The 25,040-nt window shown below is 35.5% G+C and overlaps 2 protein-coding genes and 1 long non-coding RNA gene across 4 annotated transcripts; 2 read left to right on the forward strand and 1 right to left on the reverse strand.

The window, feature by feature from the left end:
- Window positions 1–380: 380 nt before the first annotated feature.
- LOC106129696 (E3 ubiquitin-protein ligase ariadne-1) lies at window positions 381–19,336 on the forward strand. 2 transcript variants are annotated; one of them, XM_013328341.2, is made up of 11 exons: window positions 381–754; window positions 3,968–4,120; window positions 4,776–4,844; window positions 5,054–5,140; window positions 5,910–6,038; window positions 6,674–6,844; window positions 7,165–7,361; window positions 7,831–8,020; window positions 8,369–8,595; window positions 9,262–9,339; window positions 19,176–19,336. In XM_013328341.2, the coding sequence occupies exons 1-11, from the start codon at window positions 548–550 to the stop codon at window positions 19,207–19,209; spliced, it is 1,542 nt and encodes a 513-aa protein (XP_013183795.1). In that variant the 5' UTR covers window positions 381–547; the 3' UTR covers window positions 19,210–19,336. The 2 variants fall into 2 exon arrangements, with proteins under 2 accessions (XP_013183795.1, XP_013183796.1); XM_013328342.2 differs by lacking the exon at window positions 19,176–19,336 and having other exon boundaries at window positions 382–754; window positions 9,262–13,881.
- LOC132902610 (uncharacterized) lies at window positions 18,146–25,040 on the reverse strand. Its single transcript, XR_009657185.1, has 2 exons — window positions 24,996–25,040; window positions 18,146–18,333 (listed from the first exon to the last, which is right to left on the reverse strand). It is a non-coding gene; the product is annotated as an uncharacterized LOC132902610 (long non-coding RNA).
- LOC106129716 (cytochrome P450 6B6) lies at window positions 21,088–23,176 on the forward strand. Its single transcript, XM_013328369.2, has 2 exons — window positions 21,088–22,513; window positions 22,926–23,176. Exons 1-2 carry the CDS (start codon window positions 21,172–21,174, stop codon window positions 23,081–23,083), a joined length of 1,500 nt encoding a protein of 499 aa, XP_013183823.2. The 5' UTR covers window positions 21,088–21,171; the 3' UTR covers window positions 23,084–23,176.

The following is a 25,040-nucleotide window of genomic DNA, read 5'->3' on the forward strand; positions in this document are numbered from 1 at the left end:
AAGAAATTTTATCTATGTAAACATTTTCCTGAAAATCGGTTCAGCGAAAAACTATAATCGCGACATACATAAAGGTCAAAAAAGGTGGTTCTCCACCCTTTTTTTGAAGGCGGTTAATAAGTACTCTAATTGGAACCTAACGTAACGATCTCCTTGTGTAATAAAAGTATATTATATATAAGTATGGGTACCTACATATGCTACCTGGGTACATAGGGTTTCTGGAAGAAGAAATTTTAAAATTATTCCCTCAGCAGTCGGCATCTGACCGCAGGAGAAATATTATGTTTTGATTCTGAGTGGCATTGTAAATAAATTGCTTAAGCTTTATTGATATCAAAAAAATAATACTTCCATAGATAAAGGCAAAGCAAGAGTGACGTCATAGACACTGCCACCCATACGTCAGAGATTTTGGCAGACCGTGGGTGAACTATTTTCTTCATTGTTGACCTTTCCTAAATCTTAGGTGTAATTATTTCATCATTAGACGTGCTTTGGCTGTACCCATATTATCTAGTTTACTTATTTCGTCAACGTCTCGACTATGGACTCTGAAGATGACACCAAGGATGATGTGGATTCTGGTAACGAGTCCAGTGGAGACGATGTCGACTTTGCAATGGACGTTGAGACCCACAGTACTAGGGAACGACAAACGGAACTGGAAGAATATCCATACGAAGTGTTATCGACGGAGGAAATTGTTCAGCACATGGTTGATTGCATTAAAGACGTGAACACTGTAGTGGAGGTCAGTACTTTAGTAGTAAACAATGGAATAATTGAATGGGGTAACTTGAACGTAGGAATGCTTCAGTAGATAGGTACTTTGGCATTGTGTAAGGATTTATTGTCAAGCTTTTTGACCTTTTATCTATATCGAATTTTTTTCGCACGGAAAACACAAAACGTTTGGCCATCCAATCATAAAGATGATGGCCTAGAAACCTGCTTCCTTTGTGCGTCATAACAACAATCGTCTTCTTTTGATAAAATTGGCAAGGAAAGTAATAATGAAAACTATGATTGTGCTTGGTCCAGTATATAAGTTTATGTTATTCTGTGTGTATTGTTTGCAAACTGTAAATTATGGTTATAAAAGAAGAAATTCACACATTATCACTTCTTTATCCCTTACATGTAGGGTAGATAGTACAAAAATCACAGTCACAGTCTCACAGAGACTAAAAGGCCACATTCAGCTGTATGGCTTAAAGATAGAATTGAGATTCAAATTATTAGTGACAGTGATAGAAATTTTTGTAATTGGCTTTTGAAGAAAAGAAAGAACGAATATGAAAAAGAACTAATACAAAATGCTGCTAAAACTAACAATAAAAAATTGTGGGATACAATTAAACAATGTACTAATCTTAATAGAAGTAGTTCGCAATCAGCCTCTGACCTCGTATCTAAATCAAACCCGAGTAAATCGGTTAATGACATAAACCAGTACTTTGTCTCGATAGGAAAAAATCTAGCAGAGAAATCGATGCCTAGTGCTGCGCCCCATGGGTCTTTACACCTCTGTCCTCCTCATTCTTCTACATTTTTTCTAACACCTACTGACGACGCTGAGGTTGGAAATGTGATCTTTAGTCTCAAAAAAGACCACTCTTTTGGACGTGATAACATCTCAGGCGATTTCCTTAAACGATATCATAACATTCTTGTTCCACCACTAACTCATATCTTCAATCTTATGTTTTCCACTGGCACCTTTCCAAATGATTTTAAACTCGCCGAAGTGATCCCAATACACAAGAATGGCGAAAGAGACTGTGTCAATAACTATAGACCTATTTCTCTCCTATCAATATTGGCAAAAATAGCAGAAAAACTTATAAATAAACGTCTTGTTCACTATTTGGAAAGCCAGAAACTTATTTCTGATTCCCAATTTGGTTTCAGAGCCAAAATTTCTACAAATGATGCAGTACATAACCTGACTGATTTTATTGTTGCCAAACTTGATGTGAAAAAGAAAGTTTTGGTTATATTCCTTGACCTAGCTAAAGCTTTTGACACAGTCTCTACGCCTCTTCTACTGACAAAATTAGAGAGATTGGGAATTCGTGATATCCCTCTGAAACTTTTTCAGGATTATTTGTATGGTAGGCTTCAAAGAGTTAGAGTTGGAGAGTACAAAAGTGGTGATTTACCAATTAATTATGGTGTACCACAGGGCAGTGTAATTGGTCCCACTCTATTTCTAACTTTTATTAATGATTTATGTAACTTGGATCTGCCAAATGGCAAAATTATAACTTTCGCTGATGATACAGCTCTCGTCTTCCACGGAGATACTTGGGACCAAGTATATCAATATGCCCAAAAAGGTTTCAATAAAGTCTGTTCTTGGCTCTCTGATAACGGCCTAACACTCAATGTTGACAAAACAAAATATATACCTTTCTCCATTAGAAACATCAATAATGCTATACATGACAAATACTCCATAGTGGCACATATGTGCCGATCTGATCAGACATGTCCATGTAGTAAAATTCTGTTAACCTACAACATTAAGTATCTCGGCGTTGTGATTGACAATACGTTAAGCTTTAATTATCATTTAAATTTACTTACGACTAGAGTACGAAAGCTCATCTTTATTTTCAAACAATTACGACACATTGCTGATGTTAACATTGTAAGAATGGTGTACTTTGCTCTATGTCAATCAATTATAGGTTACTGCATCACTGTGTGGGGAGGTATACCTAAAACCAACCTACTCTCACTTGAAAGAGCTCAACGAGCGGTGTTAAAGGTCTGCTTCTTTCTGCCATATCGTTTTCCTACTGAGGATCTGTATGGTCTAACTGAGGTCCTTACTGTAAGACAACTATTTGTCCTTAACGTTATCCTTAGACAACATTCCCGCCTCAATTATAATCCCGCAGCTTTCGCACTGAGACGCCGCGGTTATCGTGTTGCTGCAGCTGATCAGTGGTCTACTGCATTTGCTCAAAGATTTTTTGGCTTTTTAGGCAAATATTTATACAATAAAATTAACACGACCCTATCTATTTATCGGCTTACTAAATTTAATTGTAAGAAAACTACCTCTTCTTGGTTGAAATCTCTAACTTATGAAGAAACAGAAAATTTATTAGAAATCCCTGCTTAAAAACTAAAATTATTTTGTTTTGGATTCGTGATGGGTATATGTCCTTACGTTCATTTCGTTTTATTATTACTTAGGTATTATGTTTTATTTCATAATTCTTACATTTTTTTTTTCTTTTGTTTCTTTTGTTTTTATAGACAGGTACATACCAAATGTACTTAAACTAGTGTAAGGTTTACCTGCATTGTATACACTTGGTTCAGAGTAGGAGAGGCTGGTAATCTGTCATACAGGTTTTCCTAGTACAGACACCAGTCTCTCACATAGATCATTATTTTGTAACTGCATGGTTCATCTTACTTCTTATTTTTTAACTGTGTAATTCTATGTGAGAGAGAAAAAATAAAGATTTATTATTATTATTATTATTAATAATGTTCCAAGCTTACATTAAAACAATTTAAAAAATTGCTATCATGCCAAGATTACTGTGATTACAACATTATAATTATTCCTAGTATCTAATTCAATCAAGTGAAATTGAATTAAACACCTCAATGCTATTTTACTTGTTTAAATTAGTTATTGAATCATGTAGGACCTCCAATTATAGCTAAGTGGAACACCCACTTTATTTCGAAATAGTCCATGCCATCTGTAATTCTAGCAGTTGAAGGCTTCTTATATGTTGCATACAGTTCTCAAGACATTATTTTGTACCTATAATACCTTATAAAATAAATAAAATTATTTTTATTTTTTTACATAATAACTATCTAGCAAACTACAATTTCTCAATATTATTATTTTTAAACTATGATTTACATTTTCATATCATTTGTTTCAAATAGACAAATAAACTTACAATCATATTAAATCTAATTCCCATAGATACCAGCAACAACAACACGCATACTTTTAAATCACTTCAAATGGGACAAGGAAAAGCTCATGGAGCGGTTCTATGATGGGGACCAAGATCAGTTGTTCTCTGAAGCTAGAGTCATTAATCCATTCAGAAAACCAGTGATACAAAGGCCAAAGGTAAAGTAGCTTAGTAAACCTATAACATAACTACCTTTCCCGGCAAACATTGTTTTGCCAATTATAAATAATTTTTTTTAAGAAGGAAGTATGCAGAGATTGTGGCAAGTAGAAAGAGGTAGTCTCTGCCTTCCCCTCCGGGAAAGAGGCGTGCATTTATGTATGTATGTTTTAAGTAATTTCTAGTCTAAAAAAAATGTTAAGGGTAGACAACACTTATAACTAAGGGGTATGAAAAATAGATGTTGGCCGATTCTCAGACCTTCTCAATATGCTCACAAAATTTAATGAGAATTGGTCAAGCCGTTTCAAAGTATGGATGGAAACAAACATTTTGACATGAGATTTTTATATATAAGATCCCAAGTTGGTGAGTTATTGAAAAGATATATTATAAGTTTGCAGTTTGTTGAAAAGCTAAATGTATTCAATTTTCTAGGTTATATTAATTTATTATTTTTACAATTTTTTAAAAAGTATACCAACTGACTGATTGGCTGTAAAATCAATGCACAGCCCTAGCCAATTTTTAGTTTATCCAAGTTTTGTTTGATAACAATGATAAATAAATTTTCTTGAGAATCAGGTTTCTTTCTGAAAACAAAGGGACACCTAGCTCTTCTTAATTAAAAAAAAGTATAATTTTTTTTTTCAGCTACCTAGGCGGATATCAACATCTGGTACAGAGGAATGTGAAATATGTTTTACAATTTTACCTTTGACGGTATGTTTCCTGAATTTGTTACCATTTTAAAATTTATTGTTTTTATGTCTTATCAGTTGTGTCACAGCCTTATAAGACTGTCAAATAATTTGTGTTTAAACAAATCCCATTACAATATTTATGAAGACACAAGCAGCTAGAGTCTTATGTAAATTTATAAAAATATTGTTTGAATCTAAAAAAAATGTAATTATAAGATATTGTTATAGATGATGACGGGGTTGGAGTGCGGACACAGGTTTTGCACACAGTGCTGGTGCGAATATTTAACTACTAAAATTATGGAGGAAGGCTTAGTAAGTTTTTTAAATTAAATTTTTTGTTTAAACTGAGAGTATCATACATTATTTGGTTTGCGACCCTCAGGCTCCCGCTTCGCACGACAAACAAACAGGAACAAAATCTGTCTGCAATTTTCTGCGATTAAGGCATAAATACAGACAGAGAAAATGTGGGTCTGTATAATATAAAGTAATTTTCTGACCATTGTTTCGTTTTAAATTTTGTGAAAAAGTAAAGAACTTCCATGGCTCAATACACGCGACTAGATTTAGTAGGTCATAAATACCATACAAATGAATTCATAAGTAGAATTACGCAATTCTTCGATTTGCATTGGCTTTTAATGATGAATTGTAATAAGGTTCACTGCCGCGTTCCACTTTTAAACTTACTTACCTAAACAAAATTGCGTGACTAGCAGGAAGACGCAACCAATTAACTTTTTGTTTTCTTTTGTTGTACTTTAAAACTAAGGTTATGCAATATCACTCAAGTCTACTGAATGTTGAATCGGGTAAACACATACATTCTATTATACATGATTATTAATATAATTTTGTTATATAAAAGAATACAATTTTTATTTTAATATGTCATCATGTTTTTTGGTGTTCAGCCTTGGATTGTTGAGCTAGATGAAAGTGTATGTTCCCTTAGTCGCCTCTTACAACATCCATGAGAAAGATACGAAAGAAAAGATAAAAGTTGTCATTTTTCGATAAGTATAAAATGAAATTGATAATATTATTCAGAAGTCATTTGCTTAATCACAATGGTTTTCAGGGTCAAACGATAGCGTGCGCCGCGCACGAGTGCGACATTTTGGTGGACGACGCGACCGTCATGCGGCTGGTGCGGGAGCCGCGGGTCAAGTTGAAGTACCAGCACATCATCACCAACAGCTTTGTTGAGGTATACCATGTGGATTTGTTATCATGTACCTATAATTTGGTCACGTTCAGCTATTTGGCTTAATGATAGAACCGAGATTCAAATAGTGACAGGTTGCTAGCCCATCGCCTAAAAGAGGAATCCTAAGTTTATAAGCCTATCCCTTAGTCGCCTTTTACGACATCCATGGGAAAGAGATGGAGTGGTCCTATTCTTTTTTGTAATAGTGCCGGGAACCACACGGCACTCGGTTCTATCATTAAGCCAAATAGCTGAACGTGGCCATTCAGTCTTTTCAAGACTGTTGGCTCTGTCTACCCCGCAAGGGATATAGACGTGATCATATGTATGTATGTATGTATGTATAATTTGGTACATGTAGTTTGTATCCATAAGCCATTGCTTTCACAAAAAACTTAACTATTTTAACAGAAACCAGCAGGTTAATCCCAGGGATGGAAGATAAGCATGCTTTGTCGAACTTCGTATTTCGTTAGCCATATTCGGTAGCCCCGAATATGGCTAATGAAATACGCAATGAATTTCCTTGAAATGATTTTCAGTTGTTTTAATAGGAATAATGCCTCAAGGCATATTGTTGGCTTTGTCCTCTGATGAATGGCAAAATCTAGATTTATTTAAAAATGTGTTTTTAGTGTAATCGACTGTTACGCTGGTGTCCATCGCCGGATTGCAGCAACGCGATCAAAGTGGCTTACGTGGAAGCCGCGCCCGTGACGTGTCGCTGCGGACACACGTTCTGCTTCGCGTGCGGCGAGAACTGGCACGACCCCGTGCGGTGCTGTCTGCTGCGGAAGTGGATCAAGGTCTGTTATATCATAACTTTATGGTGTTTTCTTTTTTTTTTTATCAGTCCATTCTTTCTTGACTTTCTACAAAATCCACCCTCACTATGAGCACGGAGACTAGGAGAATTCCAATAGTCTAGTCATGCTATTGCCAAGTGTTTAATCTAGATTTGCATGTCATGTCATGACCAAATTTACATTCTGTCTAATAAATCAAAACCATCAAATAACATTTATAACACTATAAATATATGTGCGCATGTAGGTATACCTCCAAAAAACTCTTTGTCTTTGAAAATCCTTAAGTACCACCTCCATTATATATTTTCTTTTTGTAGAAATGCGATGACGACTCCGAGACGTCTAACTGGATAGCGGCGAACACGAAGGAGTGTCCGAAGTGCAACGTGACCATAGAGAAGGACGGCGGCTGCAACCACATGGTGTGCAAGAATCAGAACTGCAAGGCCGACTTCTGCTGGGTGTGCCTTGGCCCCTGGGAGCCACACGGGAGCAGTTGGTACAACTGTAATAGGTGGGTTCAAGTTTTCATCATTTGCGTTATCTACTGAAACTATCCAGGTGTGATCTGACCCGCTTCCCTCCTTCCCATGGATGAGCTTATTTATTGGCTATTGGAAATGAAATGTGCCGTGTTGCACCAATACAAAAAAGAATTGGACCACCCCATCTCTTTCCCATGGATGTCGTAAAAGGCGACTCAGGGATAGGCTTACAAACTTGGGATTCTTTTTTTAGGCGATCTGCTAGCAACCTGTCACTATTTGAATCTCAATTCTATCATTAAACCAAATAGCTGAACTGTGCCTTTCGGCCTTTTCAAGACTGTTGGCTCTGTCTAGCCCATAAGGGATATACACGTGACCATATGTATATGTATGTATGTAAAATGAACACTGCGCAATGAAAACCAAGATCTATAGATTATAATGAAACCTCGTGCAAACAAAATACCAGCTTTAAAAACCAAATGACAATTCCAGATACGACGAAGACGAAGCGAAAGCGGCTCGCGACGCCCAAGAGCGTTCCCGCGCGGCTTTACAACGCTACTTGTTCTATTGCAACCGTTACATGAACCACATGCAGTCGCTGCGCTTCGAGTCCAAACTGTACGCGTCCGTCAAGGAGAAGATGGAGGAGATGCAGCAGCACAATATGAGCTGGATCGAGGTATGAATGATGTTATTGAGTTAAACCAGCAACACTTGACTTCTCCGCCGCCTATGACGACCCAGCCCTCGTAGCATGGCTCGCGCGACGCCGTTTTTATCGCGTGAAAAACTATCGCGGTCCCGTTTCACCTCATAATGAAAAGCGAAACAGCGATAGTTAATCGCGTGTAAATCCATCCATTTTGATCTCCATAGCCCCGTTAGCAGGTCAAGTGCCGGGAATAATAAAATTATCTATGATTATACATGTTACTTATCTTGTACGTATGTAATGATTGTTTATTGTTTATATGTTATATAATTAATGTCCTTTCAAGAGTAACTCATTCGTTTATTCAATTTGCAGGTGCAATTCCTGAAAAAAGCCGTGGACATCCTATGCCAGTGCCGGCAGACGCTGATGTATACATACGTGTTCGCGTACTACCTCCGCAAGAACAACCAGTCGGTGATTTTCGAGGACAACCAGCGGGACCTGGAGTCAGCTACTGAGACCTTGTCTGAGTACCTCGAGCGAGACATCACTAGCGAGAACCTCGCCGATATCAAGCAGAAGGTGCAGGACAAATACAGGTGAATACTTACATAACATAATATATATATATATATATATATATATATATATATATATATATATATATATATATATATATAAATAATCACGTCTGTGCGGGCATATACCCTTGCAGAGTGACAGAGCCAACATTCATTATAAGACTGAAAGGCCACGTTCAGTAGTTTAGCTTGGAATTTAAATAGTGACAGGTTGCCAGCCCATCGCCTAAAAGAGAAATTCCAAGTATATAAGCCTATCCCTTAGTCGCCTTTTACGACATCTATGTGAAAGGGATGGAGTGGTCCTATCCTTTTTTCTATTAGTGCCGGGAACCACACGGTGAAAAAAAGAAGTTGGATACTAAGTAATTTGCTTTCTCAAATTGTGGTGAGTAGGGCACATACCTAATGCATGCTATGAACCATTGACGGGCCAGAAGTTTTATACTACCAAGAGGGCTGACTACTTTATATCTATATAAATGGACTTAGTGCGTTTTTTGATGTTGAACGTTTTAATGATGCCCGCAATGTGTTCAAGTTTTTATGTATATAAAATTGTGTGAACAGCTACAAATATATGACCGCATTATATGATCCCTGTTATGTATTAACACAATTCATTGCTCTACAAAAGTCTTCCGATGACGCAATTCATATTTAAAAATGTAATATTGTTTCCAGATATTGCGACAGTCGGCGCAAGGTGCTGCTAGAACACGTGAACGAGGGCTACGAGAAGGACTGGTGGGACTACACAGAGTAAACACCCTTCTCTACTTCGTTGAGCATCGCATCATACTCGTAAAGCCCCTATTACACTAATGTGTCACATTGATCCAGTGACAAAAGCCTTGCTGACTGCTAATTAGAATGAGAGGCTGAAACACGTGTACTGGAAATAGCATCGTCTAATAGGGGCTCAAAACCAATATGCCATTGATTTAATTCAGACGGCCCAAATCATTGAGTATCTAATTCAGTTCAGTGAAATAACATTTAGCATCTTCATGTTATGTTTTTTCACTTTTTTGAATTAGTAAGTGGGATAGGCGCTTAACAATAGGTTATACTGTTCATACGAAAAAATGAAAATTATAGACGAAAATGTGTGCTGTCTCATTTTATAGCGGTCCAATGTGTAGGCTTGTTTAGAAAGGCTGATGTTTGTATATAGTTGATAGGTCATTCGTAATTCTACGAAACATTTTAACATAAAAGAGTACCTTGTTTCAAGGTTACCTTTTGCCTATATTGTTTATGAATTGTTCTATTATAATTGAATAATAAAACAAATTTGAGACGTCCATTTCTGTGGTTAATTTTTGGGATCTAGTTAGTGTGTAGGTTATTTTCACCTGACGATATTTTCCCTCGCAGTAAGAGCGTGTTAGCAATCAATATAATGTACATTACTCTAAGAGATATTGATTAATAGAGTCAGGAATGAAACTGATGACAAAATATGGGATGCTCAAGCGGGATTTCGAAAGGGAATGGAATGTACTGATCAGGTCTTTTCCTTGCGGTGCATAGCCGAAAAGTTTTTGGCCAAGAGTCAAAAAGTCTATTGCACATTCGTAGATCTGGAAAAGGCCTATGACAGAGTTGAGAGGAATGAATTGTGGTCTGCACTTTCTATGCATGGGGTGAGCAGTCTCTTAATACGAGCACTGAAATCCTTATATGAGGATTAGAGTGCTTGTGTCAGGATAAACGGAGCGCACACTGAGTGGTTTAAGATTGAGAAAGGCGTTGGGCAAGGATGTGTTGCGTCACCGTGGCTGTTCAACCTATTTATGGATAGTTGTTTGACAGATTTGAAAGAGTCTGAAAGTGGATTAAGGATGAATGAGTTACTCGTCAAATGTCTGCTCTACGCCGACAATCAGATTATACTGGCGTCATCAGCGGAGGAGTTACAGGAGATGGTAAACTGTATGCATGAAGCTTTAAAAGAGAAAGGAATGAAAGTGAACGTAAGTAAAACTAGAACACTGGTTTTTGAAATGGAGAAAGAAATGACAGCATGTAATATTTTGATTGGAGGAATAAAAGTGGAGCAAGTGAAAGAGTTTGTATATCTAGGATCAAAGTTTACATCAGATGGCAAGTATGATAGTGATATTGAAAGGAGAGTGAACGCGGGGAACATGGTGAATGGAGCTTTGCATGCCTTTATGAGCAGCCAGTCGAGCCTTTTTGGATAGTTTCCAAGTTATGGGAGTTAAAGTTGGGTATGGCTAAAGAAGCATGAAAGCAGAATAAATGCAGTGGAAATGAGAGCGTTAAGGAGTATGTTGGGTGTGAAATTGAGTGACAGGATAAGGAACAGCGTGATAAGGGAATGTTGTGATGTGAAAGAAGATGTAGTTACAGGAATAGAAAAGGGTATGTTAAGATGGTTCGGTCATGTGGAGAGGATGAATGAAAGCAGGTTGACTAAGCAGATATACAAGGAGAGTGTGGAGGCAAAGGTCGGAGTGGGAAGACCTAGACGAACGTATCTTGATCAAATTAAGAACGTCCTGGTAAAGGGTCAGGTCAAAAGTACACGAAACCGCCGAGCTTGTATGAAGAGAGTTATGAATGTGGATGAAGCGAAGAAAGTATGCAGAGATCGTGGCAAGTGGAAAGAGGTAGTCTCTGCTTACCCCTCCGGGAAAGAGGCGTGATTTTATGTATGTATGTGTACTCTAAGAGAATCGTAGGCCGTAGTTAGTTATTCGCATTTGTGCAGTTTAGAACGGGCACGGTTTTCTTCAAGTTGCAATAATGTTCTTATGAGTAAAACATGGTTCTATGTTTTTTTTTAGCGAGTTTGCTGAGTTATTGTTCTGAGAAATAAAAGCAGGTGTTTAGGGAAGACAACCGGAACAAACGCTTGTAGTATGACAGTATCTATTTGGTAGACGTGGTTTTCGTAATATGTAATTGTGGTATCGATTTAGAAACGATAGAAATGGCGATCGATTAACTGCTAGCGTCCTCCGGAGCGGGTTCTTTGTCATCAAGTGAAATTAAACTTTGTGTAGCAAGAAGTAAGGTTCAATATTTAGGCGCGCCGCCGGGTGCGGTCACTGACGATCGTTTCGGATAAACCTTATGTGCTGGCAATAAGGTTCAATATTGTGTTCGCACCGCCATTCACCGATGACAAAGGGGACGAAGTAATAAGATATGTGCAATAACGTGATTATGTCTATGCGCTGTAGTTTTCAGTTGAGGCTGTCTAGTGTAGACTGAGCACACATTTAAGTCTCAATCAAAAACCATTTTTTTATGAACAGTGTGACTCAATTTATAATTATTCATTATCGCTTTCTCATCACATCGCTTGGTTTACAATCCAACTATCACTTATATTCGTAAAAGCCACGTTTGTGGTTTTGTGTGTCTGATGTGAGCTGTTTATAGCATTCAATATCTGAATGGTTCATTTTTATTTTATTTACACATTATTAGATCAGCACTGGCGTCATTGGAGGTTCAAAACATTTCTTAGGTAATTGTACTTGGCCAGTTTCGGACAAGGCTACTTATTTTTATTTATTACTAGCGGACCCGACAGACTTCGTTCTGTCAAAAAGATTTGTAATATGACAGTTTTTTGTTCCTATCTATTAGACCTACATTGCTAAGACAACAGTGAACTTTATACTTTAGCAATAAAGCTCAAATTGACTGTTCGTATTAGTTAGAAAACGTTTGTATGGGATAAAGAAAAGGACTGTTTTTAAGGTTTTTCAGGCAATTATTTGGGTATTTTTTCGCCGTAAAAACCATCCTTGAGCTTCGACGAATATTAATAAAAAAGAATTGGCCAAATTGGTCCAGGCGTTCTTGAGTTATGCGCTTACCAACTTATTTAGCGATTCATTTTTTTTATTATTTGGGGTGAGATTATGTCAAATCATTAATTCATTTCGAATCAATCAATGCAATTTTTTGCCTGGTCTATTATCGTTACTTCAGTAAAGATAAACAAATTAAAAAATAAATAAAAACAAACATATAATATTGACCCATTAAACGACTATTTTATTTTATGTATTATATATAGAACACACTACAATTTAGAACATTAATTTTATTAGTAACTTACAGAGTTAAGATCATTGTAAGATCTCCATGTTTGGTACTGACGCTAAAGTCATCACAAATCAATATTCCTCATTCAATTAAAGAGCTTTGTGTTCATCGAACACTTTATTAAAAGCATATTGAATTAATTTGTCTGTCTAATGTGTCAAAATATGTTTTCAGAAATTTTGCTATCTTGTTTAGCCTAACGGCCATTGTAAAATAACTTCATTAAACGTAAATTACTATAGTTCATCTTCTGAGTAAAAGTTTACTTATGATGACATGCCACCGTGTAAGATCTCATTGAATGTATATTTTTTGATATGAAACTGCTACATTTTGTAGCCACCTTTACGTTTAATTCATGACTATAACAATTTTCATGACTTCTACATTACTAACTGTGTGGCTTGACTGTGAAGTTCTGACATCTTGTTTTGTGCTGTAGATATCAAATTAATATCTAATATCTGTTTGATAATTGTAATTTTTATTTATAATATAGTAGATATATATGTTTGTAATTTTATGGTAAGTTTCATTAGTACTTCAAGTTTTTTATGTAAAAGATAATAACTAGTAACAATAATTTAGATTCACATTGTTTGTGTAGTAATTTAATTCCATAAAAGCATTACAGATGGCTTTGCGGTTTTTGCGGAAATCCAATCGTAAAATGTACATTTATTACGAGTATGAGGATGTTTAACATAGTACTATAGTATTACCTTCCGCCATCTTGGTAACCCCGTACAGATCTTCGCAATAGCATTCGTGCATAGGTCCCATTTTATTTCGACCATAAAATTTAGGTTTAATTATAATATTGAATGATTTTGATACTTTATATTTAATGTAGCGTCGTATAACTCATCTAGTGTAGTTAAACTTAAAAATTCTTAATGCTTTTCGAATCTTGGTATTACGATAACCTCATCCTCAAATTTTTTGTAATATACTGTGGTTTATATTTTCAAGATAGTATGAATTAAGTCATTATTTTTCATAAATAAATTTTGATCCGTATAGTGGCACAACTTCTAACTAACGATTTGTCGGTTAAGGAAATATGAGAAAAATATTTTTACCAAAAATCCTATTTTTGTTATTAGGGTACTGTTTAATAATAACATATATGGAGATGTAAGCTATTAGCTCAGGATAGTGCGTTTTATTCTGTGATCGACTTTTAATTTGATAATGCCTTGAAGGCACGGTGTTGGTAGAGGTATAAAAATTCTGAAATTTAGCAGCCGACACGCGCTGCCTAATGGTTTCGATAATATTTAATATGTAATTATACTAAATCCTGATAAGAATAACGACTGGTAATGTAAACATGTTTTTACTAAGAGATAAATATCGTGGAAATGAGAGTGATATGTGGTCGAAAACTTCGTGTTTTAGTAAGTAGCAGGGGTATGAACTTTTTTTACTAAAATCAGCACGTACAAACATGTATTAAATGTCGAAATAGCAATCAGCTTTTTGTATAATTCTCGCTACATATCTCTCACTAAAATGTAATAATCTTCTAATAACGGTAACGATCGTGCATAAGTCGGTTGCACTGCCACTTGATGTCTAATATAAAGCTTGGCGCGGCCCACATAGTGGGCGGCGCCGCAGTCGCGGGGCGCCCGGCCGGCCGCGACGCTGCGCACCTAATGTACATATAGATGCTGTATAGATATTTATATGGTAACACTCACAGTCGATGTGTACTGACGAGCATCTTGTATGGTGTGCCTTCGCTGAAGGCACTGTTGTCTTGAAACAGACGATAATAAAAATAGTAATATCGACAGGTAGTTTATTATTTACATCGAATTATTCATCCCATTCCGAAATCCTTTTCCTGTGATATCTCCATAGTCTTAAAATAAAAAAGCTAAAAGCAAATATTTGAAACCCAAAATAGCGCGATATTTACAAATATTTTTTAACTTTTGACCTGCGAAATGATAACATTATAGATAATTAAACGCTGGTGTAAAGATTTTTACGCCGACAGGCCCTTGAACCCTTATAAATACGCATGCTGCATGAACATGGTGCGCCTGTTGTTGTTGTGTTTTATATGTAAGTCGAGTCTTATAGGGAACTAAATATTAATAACATGACCAATCAGATTTTTATGTCCTCGTGAGGATTGCACGTGACACCGAGACTAAAAACTGATTTGTCATCTGTCACCCTACACTAAGTTCTGCGTTATCAATAGTTTTTGATAAAAAATAAGAAAATAAATATAGTTGTCGCGTTTTCTTGTAGTTTTCACGACAAAGTTGAAAGTTTGGACTTTTCCCCCTGAATGGGGTTTTATTAAAGGTTCGTGCTGAGCAAATGTCTGTCCTCCCTTCTTCTAGACATAAGGTAGGTTATCTATTTGTAGTGTTATCCCTGGGGAACTGCGTCTCCGACGATGTTGTGTCGGAAGTTGTATTTATGCTCCAATCCATGAAATCTTTGAAATCGCGATTTAGATTCTTCGCTACTATTGGTTGAGCGCGTCAATTTCTTCGCGATGATTGACAGTAGTTGTTTGATAGGATGCTGTGACGAGTGGTGTAGAGATGTCGCCACAGTACTCCCCCCCAAGACCGGAGGTCTGAAGTCTTGGTTTTTTATTTTTGCTGTGCAACCTGTGCGTGAGCTTGCAAGTGCCAGGTTGTCTTCCAGTAAGTCGGAAGTGGAGATGATACTCGTAGTCTGCAGTGGGTCGAGACTGTTGAGAGCGATGTCGACTTCGGTAGGAATCGTGCAGAGCTGCCACGCTGAGAAGAGACGCCGCCGATGAGATCCAGGCGTGGGCTGCGTATACGCGTCGATCGCCGAATTCGATGAGAGTGAGTGCGGGTGGAGACAGGACCAGGAAGCTCAGTGAATCGGCTGCGATGGACCTGCTGCGATACCCAGTTGCTGGCTTGCTGTGAGACTGCTTGCAGAGTGAGAACTGATGATGGTAAGGATTTGAGTTGATGAAGAAGGTTGCTTCCAATCACGTCAGGGTCACCATGCGATGATTGACAGTAGTTGTTTGATTGGATGTTGCGACGAGTGGCGTAGAGATGTCGCCACATATTTATTGTCTTTTTTTATACATTCCTCATGGAATACCGTCGAGTTATCTACTCGTTTTCCTTTCGTCCTATACCTACCCGACTTCGGAATTTAACTAGGAGGTATAAAGGCCCCACTTTTCTTAATTAAATAATAATTTTTATTTATATTTGTTGCATACAGCATATCATTCATATAAGTACAAAAACTGCTGATTCATTATTTTCACAATTAGGATATCTATGTAGAACAGGGTCGACGTGTACCTACTAGGGATGACGGGTGAAGCAATGTTTACAAAAATTCCACAAATAACAGTCGCATCTATCGTATAATTAACTGAACATAATCTAAAATCATACTTATACTTAATATACAAATAGATAAGACGTGTACCTAAATCCATCCATTCGTTTTAGATCTATCCTATTTAAACAACATTATCTGTGATAAATAATAATTTGATATGATACTGGAGCTGGAGGAAGGCACAGGTTCAACAAGGCCTTCTTTTTAATTTTTATCCTAGTTGTTTTTAATAACCAAATGGATTATACCTATGATATGCCTGTTACTGGGGTCACGGAGATCCGGCGGGACGCGTTCTCAGATTTACCAGCAACGTGGTTATTGGTAAGGACCTCCGGGCCCCTGGTCAGGGACGACGCAAGATTGGTACAGACAGTATTACCATATTTACCACTTTTATAAGTTACACCGATATTATTACACCGTGCAGAAGTAGAATTTATTTATGGCGCGGATATATTTGAGGCTTTCAGAATGCGCCATGTGAATCCGCAAACTATTATGTATGAGCAAAGAAGCAGGAGATATTTTGTTTTTTGAATTTTAATTCACTTGTAATAAAGTAGTTATTTTTTTAATTTTCAATTCTATTCAATTCGACGGTTGTAGTACATACTGTAAATGCTAGGAAGTTCTTCGCTTTTCTAATCCTGTGGCGCCAGGTATCCTTCTTCTAAAGGCCTAGCAGCTTTATGTCATGTACTTAGATACATTCGTCAGTCATGTATGTTTGGCCTTCACCTTCACCTTACTTGTTGCCGTGGAAATCTTTTTAATTACGTTGTCATTGGTCTCCTCGTTACATGGCCGTAGCATCTGAGCCTAGATCTTATTTAATATAGGTAATACCTTAAAGCTTTCCCTGATGTGTTGCGTACTTCATTCATTAGTGTAGAAAGTGTGTGTATATTGTACCTTGCTGTCCCACTATCGCGTATATGTATGTGAACTGTCCTTTATATTGTCTATGGTCGGGCACAATCGCTTGTGTACGGGTTATTTCAAATTATTATTTTAAGAATAAACCAACTGCCCAAAGAAGCTATCTAATGCGGACGAAGCCGTGGAAAAGAATATGATGCACTCGCAAGGTTACTTACATCGTGTAATATAGGTACTTAGTTCAAGTAGTTTAATTTAAATGTTTTCTGAGATGGAAAGTTCCGTTATCTTGTAAGTACCTACTGTTATAGGTAGAATAAGTAGATACTTATTATTTCACTTGTCATATCAAACGAAGAAGATAATTTAAATATCATTCTGATACAATATACAGTTACTACCTATAAACTTTATATCTTAGTAATTAATTATGAGATAGAGACATAGAGCAAATGTTTTGATATAAAAGCGATTATTTCATAAATATTGTGATAATAACATGTTGCAAAATTTATGTAATGTCATGTTGTTACGTCACACATCTTACATCCCTTCTTAAAAACCTTTGTAGTAGGTGGTTTACCGGAATAATAATATGTGTTATACTTATCAATACCTATACGGATACCTATATAGTTACCTACATCGTCTGTTCATCATGTGGGGTCGTCTGCCTCGAACCATCAAACGTTACAAAGAGTGTTTTGTTTTTTGTCTGCCGCTTCTTCTATACTTTTACCTTAGAAGCGGCAGTAGCTTATTATTCGACAATGTGATCGTTATTTTAAATAAATCTTATACTTATGTATATCTATTTAAGAGCTTTCGTTACCGGTAATATTTATGTCAAAAGAGTTGTTGAAAATTGACTAGTCTTCCCTTGATACGAAGCTCCAGAATAAAAATCACTCTTAAGGAGGATAAATATAAATAAGCATAATATTCCTATACTTTTTCTTTCCAAGTTTTGTTTTGTAAGGCTTATATCTCTTGACTTCGTATGAGGCCTTTATTTTTATAATAAATACATACATCCACGTCTTTATGCTTTACGGGGTAGGCAGAGGCAGGCGGATTGAGATTCAAATAGAGACAGGTTTCTAGCCCCTCGCCTAAAAGTAGAATCCCAAGTTTGTTAGCCTCTCCCTCGAATGATTTTTACAATTTGCAGACCGACTGCAACCAGACCAACAGGGAAACTTTTTCATAATCTTTTTGTGATCGAAAGGAATATCGAAAGAAATATTAGGCAAATAAAACAATTTATTTGTATTTAAACTTCATGGTTGTAGAAACTTTGTCACTAACTTCTTATGTCGCCGCAGGGATGCATTGGCGCCTTCACCGACGAGATCTAGTAAGGCCTAAAGCTTGGTGAGCGCATTTGTGTCCATTCCAATAGATAGTAGAGTAGCTCTGTAAGTTACAGGAGCAAACACATCTCCTTACTTTATTTTATTTATGTATCGCTAGCGCTGTAGATGGTTGACGATATAAACGATTCTCGCTGTATTCAAAATGTATTATTAGCTTGCGTATTGCAGGGTTATTAAACAAAATTACTGATAGATTTTGGTGGTTGAAGATGGTTTGAAGCAAATAATTATCGCGGCGCGATAGTATCTGCTTGCTGCTCGCTGCTTATGAAATCCAAACTTAGAATCGAAGTTTTTCTTTTATCATTTAAAAAGGGACAAAAAATGAGGATTTTATATTTTTCGTTAGAAATATCCATTTCTGTCTAGGGTTACTTTAAAAACAGTAAGAAAAATAATAGATACCTGCCTGTATATAGGTAGAATAAAGTTTATTTACAGTAATCTAGTATTAGAGATAGATAAGATACACAAGTAATTGTCTTTTATCTTCGTATCAAAAAGCTAATGTAACGGAAACGTTTAATGAACTACTACAGGGCCTTGGAACTAAAAACTACGTACCTACCTAAGTAGATCTAAGTTTGCCATTAAACATTCCTGATCCCATTTTTCTGTTTGCTTGTTATAGTCGGCGCTTTACAATTATTCTATATATATTAACTTATTACTAAGTCAAACGTTTTGTGTAATTTTATTATTACTTTTATTTTCAAAAATCGATTATATCTGTTGGTACTATAAGTAAAACCATTTGTCTATTTTAGCAAAAAATCATGGAAATTTGCAAATTAAATAGAAACTAACTACGCTGTGTTTGAATATTTTCCGGTGCAGTTATACGATATTGGGCTATATAAAATATTTGTTTCTTTTTTGCAGGCCGCAGCCTCCTATTTGGAATACCTACTTCTAGTAATTGTAATCTCAAAATTGTTCGAGTGACTAAAGACTATTGTTAACGTAGTTAAGACGGTAGGTTTTCAAACAATTCAAGGACCGCTTAGTAATTAATGAAGTGTATAGAAAATGTTTTGTATTATAAGTAAATAAAAACCTAAATAAAAATAGACAATGATGTTTAATTACCTCCTTCTAGAAAGACCTTTAGTTGGCAGAGGGGAACGTAAAGATGAGACCAGATAGAAGTATATATGTACGATACGCAGTACCAATACTTAAAGAAATATATACGTGATAATCCACACCACACAGTCGGCGGAGTTCCGGAATTTTTCATCGGCCCACGATAAAAGGGCAGTGGAAGTAGAAAACTTAATACCAGGCCAGTGAAGCAGTCCCATCCCGCCATATCAGTTCATTTTTTTTCTCAGAGGACGAAAATTAGCAAATCGCTGGTACTACCCGATTGCAACAAGATTGAAACCCTTTCGGGAACAAAATTCCTATTCTGCTCCAGTTACTGCTGAGCATCTTGACTATACGCATGATGACAAATTTTTTTGGTGATTATTGAATCGAGTTGTTTCACAACAACTAAAACACTGGCAAAATAATTATATCAATAAACAAAAATTTCCTGTGATGTAACAAAGTATACCTACATAACACAATGTTTGGGCAAGTCCTTTTTAGGTTTATTCATCTTTCAAAATTCATATTTTAGTGTGAAATTCCATCAAATCCACATTTTTGTGTCCTGATATCACCTAATGGCAAATCACCTGGGTGATCAAAATCAACAAGATTTAATTCCAGATTTTTTGTTTCCTGTAATCACCTGGGAGATCAAAATCCACAAGAGTCGAACTATAATAACGAGTATTTGCTTTTTTTAATTAACCTGGGTAGTAAAATTAGATTTTTTAAATGGCCTTTGCCATCTCATTTTACATTAATAAAATACCTTTAGGGCGTTCAAATTAAAACTAAAAATTCACTTAAAATTACGTGTATACTAACCATAACCATGTTATTAACTAATTTATATTGGTTTAAGTTGTCTTGTTTAATTACCTTGTCATCCCTATCCCTATTTCAACAGACATCACTCAGACGTAGTCGAGTCAATAGTCAGTCAATGTACTTACTTATTATATATTCAATTCTGCAAAAAATTACTGTGAATCAACAAGTCATGATAGTCATTAAGTGGATAACAACATATCATTTTGTTTGTGTGTTTTTAGATGGTGTTTCTTTTTTTACTTATTTTGTCTAAAAGACTGATGTTCTATTAAAAAAACAAAAAAATAATATATCTTTTTCCCATTGATGACGTAAAAGCCAATACAAAGAGAAAAGCACATTCAACAAGGGCAAGCTACCGTGCTCTGTGCTAAGGATATCCCAAAATTCTTGTGGGAACGGTACCTAATTAATAGGAGTTTTTCTTCCCTTTGGTAGAATAATGCAAAGCGTTAGTGGTAAGAATAATGCACAAAAGAGATTTAAGGTGGCGAACTTCAATGAAATAGTTTATTGCTGTCCAGCAAATTCACTCGGGGACTCACGTAATTTTAATTTTTTAAGAACTTACCAAATAACAGTGGCGTAAAATCCTACGCTAAAGCGTACAAAAACTTGATAACGAGAAAACATGCTAGTAATCTTAACCTGACGTCTCGAATATCATCTCAGGATTTAGTAAATTTCAAGTTGAATCTACAATAATGTGAATAAAAAATAAAATACTCAAAAAACAATATTTAACAAATAAATAAAAATATATATACATATATATTGCGTTATCATGTATGTTATAAAAGTATTTAATCAATTTAAGAAAGATAACAATGTTTTCTTCTTATCTAAACTTATATAAGTAAATGAAAAATTATTGATATTCAATTCATTGCGATAACAAGTTCAAAAGATTCTTATTTATGATACAAGTTTCAGCAAGTGAGTTTTTAAAATGATTTATTTACTTTTGGCTCTCATAGCGCTTTTTTATGGACTCTACTTTTATTTCTCAAGAACTTTTGATTATTGGAAGAATATGAAAGTCCGAGGACCAGAACCGATGGTATTATTTGGAAATTTCTACGAATCAGCTATGCGAAGAATATCGGCGGGGCTCACTGTAAAGAAGATTTACGAGCAATTTCCAGATGAGAAAGTTGTTGGTGTTTATGCAATGGTTACACCTATTTTATTGATAAGAGATTTAGATCTTGTAAAACAAATTATGATAAAAGATTTTGATTTGTTTTCTGAACGTGGTGTCGAATTCAGTAAGGAAGGTTTAGGAGCAAATCTATTTCACGCTGATGGAGATACATGGCGAGTTTTGAGAAATCGTTTCACTCCTTTGTTTACGTCTGGTAAATTGAAAAACATGTCTTATCTAATGACAAAGGGAGCGGACCTGTTCTTAGAACATGTAAACAAGTTAGTGAGTAAACAACCAGAACTAGATGTCCATAAGTTGATTCAAAAATATACAATGAGTACAATATCATCATGCGCCTTTGGTATAGATATTGATATGAATAAAGATGATACTTTATTAGATCAAATTAAAGCTTTTGATAAATTGATATTCGAAGTTAATTATGCACAAGAATTGGACATGATGTATCCAGGTATCTTGAAGAAGATAAACATGTCATTCTTCCCAAGAGCACTTAAAATTTTTTTCTATGACTTAACGAAAAATGTAATTGCGGAACGTAACGGCAGCCCAATAGGGAGAAAAGATTTCATGGATTTAATACTTGAGTTACGACAGCAAGGAGAAATCAATGGAGTACGCCGTAGTGATGAAAAAGTATTACATTTGGATTTTAATGAAGATGTGATCGCTGCTCAAGCATTTGTGTTCTACGCAGCGGGGTATGAAACTAGTGCGACTACTATGGCCTTTATGTTGTACGAGTTAGCTCGCAATAAAGACGTACAAGACAAACTACTAGCTGAAATAGACGACATTTTAAAGAAATTCGATGGAAAAGTTACTTACGATTGTATTAATGAATTGAAATATATGGAAATGGCTTTCGAGGAAACTCTTAGACTTTATCCTGTAGTTGATACGCTTCAAAGAAGAGTGGAAACTAATTACAAATTTCCGGGTTTGGATCTTGAAATTAAAAAAGGGCAAATGTGTGTAGTATCTCCTATGGCTATTCATCGGGATGCAAAATATTATCCCGATCCTGAAAAGTTTGATCCTGAAAGATTTAGTCCAGAAAATGTAAGGAATAGACATCCATGTGCGCATATACCCTTTGGAATAGGACCCAGGAACTGCATAGGTGAGTAGTGTTGTTTTATGCAAAAGTAAAGTTTTTGATGTCAGCGGCATCGTGCCGTAGGCCCTTTAGGCGTAAGTTACTTCCAATGTATTAAAGGAAATGACATGATCTCCCTAAATAATATTATTTTTCACAGATGAAATTGCTAATCCAATCAGTAATATAAAACAAAGAGGTTATAAATATATTTTTTCTTTCAATAATAGTTTAGTAATGACCAAATAATAGTTTAGTAATGACAATTGCAAAGTTTACAAATTTGCTTGGCGTTGATTATGATCAGATCTATGCTAAACGAGGACAGTTATTTTTGAGGAATTACAAATATGGATTACAAAATTAGTTTTTAAGATACTTATTATATTACCAATCACTTCGGCATTTCGAATAAAATATAAATTGTATTTTCTAGGTTTGCGATTCGCAAAAGTGCAGAGTCGCATTTGTTTAGCGAAACTGTTGAGTAATTATCGTGTGGAGGTGACGGAGAACACTGTGATGGAGTTTGACCCTCGACGAGTCGTGACTAGCCCCCGGGGAGGGATGTTCTTGAAGCTCGTGCCTAGATAGACCTTGTGTGAACCACAATGATGTAATAGATTACTCGTATCACTATTACATTTATTATATTTATTTTTATATTAAAGACAAAATTAAACGTTAGTTTATTTGTAGTTCATTTTATTCTAGTTCCACAGATTTATGAGTTTCTATTAAGCATTTATTATTTAATCATAATTGAGCAAAGCTTTTTTGTATAGCTACCTAGTGAAGCTATCTCAGATCTGGAATTGAGGGCGGAACGAATTTCCTCCCTCGTAATGGATTTAAATTGGTTCAGAAGTTTCGGGGCTTAAAATCATATTCATCCTTTTTTTAAAAGATGCTCCTCTTTATCCTTCAATAAAAAATTAACTACATACATACATACAATCACTTCTATATCCCTAAGACATGGCCAACAATCTTGAAAAGACTGATCGGCCACGTACAGCTGTGTGGCTTAATGATAGAATTGACGTTCAAATTATGACAGGTTGCTAGCCCATCGCCTAAAAAAATCCCAAGTTTTTAAGCCTATCCCTTAGTCGCCTAATATTTAGGTACAAGTTACTAAATACCAATTCGTTTTGTATGTAGATTGGTCGCATAGGTACTATATATATTTGACAATACATCCGTAAAAATTAAAAAAGGAACCGCAGAAACAACAGAAATGCAATTGGCAAATGACATTAGAATAATAATGTTAACGAAACAATGTTCTTGTATCTTGGGTGTAATAATTGGTAAAATTTGAGCTGGAAATCACACGCGAACATACACACACACATAATGACGCGTGTGCGTGTGTGTTTGCGCGCTTTTCTTCCTATTTACAGTTTTGCATTTCATGGTTACGTAGCATCAAACCACTTTGGGACAACTCTGTCACAAAACAAAACAGTGTGTGTTTGTCTATTTAAAGAATTGATCTTATTCGATGTATAGCTATCTGATTTGTAAATTTATTTATTACACAAATATCTTGATTGTTTGATGTTTGAAATTGTCAATCCCAAATACTAACACGAAACTATTAAGAAGAAACTTTTACTTTATACTAGTAAAAAAATACATTCTACAAGAATTAAAGAAAGGCAACGAACGAAACAGTTAAAAGTCATTAAAAAATAGACAAATGTTTCTAATCGGCGAAAAATTAGGTATTATGATCGAAATAAAACGTAACGTCCACGATATTTTTAAGTATCGGCACAATAAGAATTGAATAAACGTGTGAAGTTATTATGTATATATACAAGTCTTGTATGCCTACTAGCTGCTTATCTCAGATGCTAACTAGAGGTACACCCGCGGTCCTGACGTCAGGATGGCGGGTGTACCTATTTTATTTAAAAATCTTTATGTAGATGGAGGTACACAGATTTTTAGGATTGGTTCACTAAGGTACACATCAGGTAATCGAGTCAATCGAGCTACTTAATTTAATTTTACAATTTCAAGCTTTAAAAAACCAAATAACCAACTAAGCGAAATAATATAACTGTTCATTCAACTAATCGCAAAGTTATTTAATTTCGTAGAGGGTAAGAGATAATTTTAGTTCAATAAGATTATTATAAAAGTAGTAATATTAATTTATGTATGCAATTGACCAATCGCCTTGGAGGTACCTACTTATCTGTAATGTAAGTATATTTTGAACTCGTCTCTATCTACATATACATAGGTATATTACCTATGTATATGTAGTAGTCTTGACTCTTGATTGCATTTCAGCGTACCAAATCTTATGATTTAATCTTAAAACCAATAACACAGATAAAATATGTTATTACCGAGAGAGTAAAAGTAAAAATTTATAAAAAAAAATCCATTCAGCTATCCTAGAAACCGTTTTTTACAAAACCATTGTAAATGTGACCTGTCTTTTTACATTAGTATTTACTCGTATGTAATAAAATACACTGGTACTCACCTAGGACAAGTTTAAATCAGACTGTAATTTTGTGCTGTCGTTACC

Source organism: Amyelois transitella, chromosome 16 (assembly GCF_032362555.1).
Source record: "Amyelois transitella isolate CPQ chromosome 16, ilAmyTran1.1, whole genome shotgun sequence".
NCBI lineage: Eukaryota > Metazoa > Arthropoda > Insecta > Lepidoptera > Pyralidae > Amyelois > Amyelois transitella.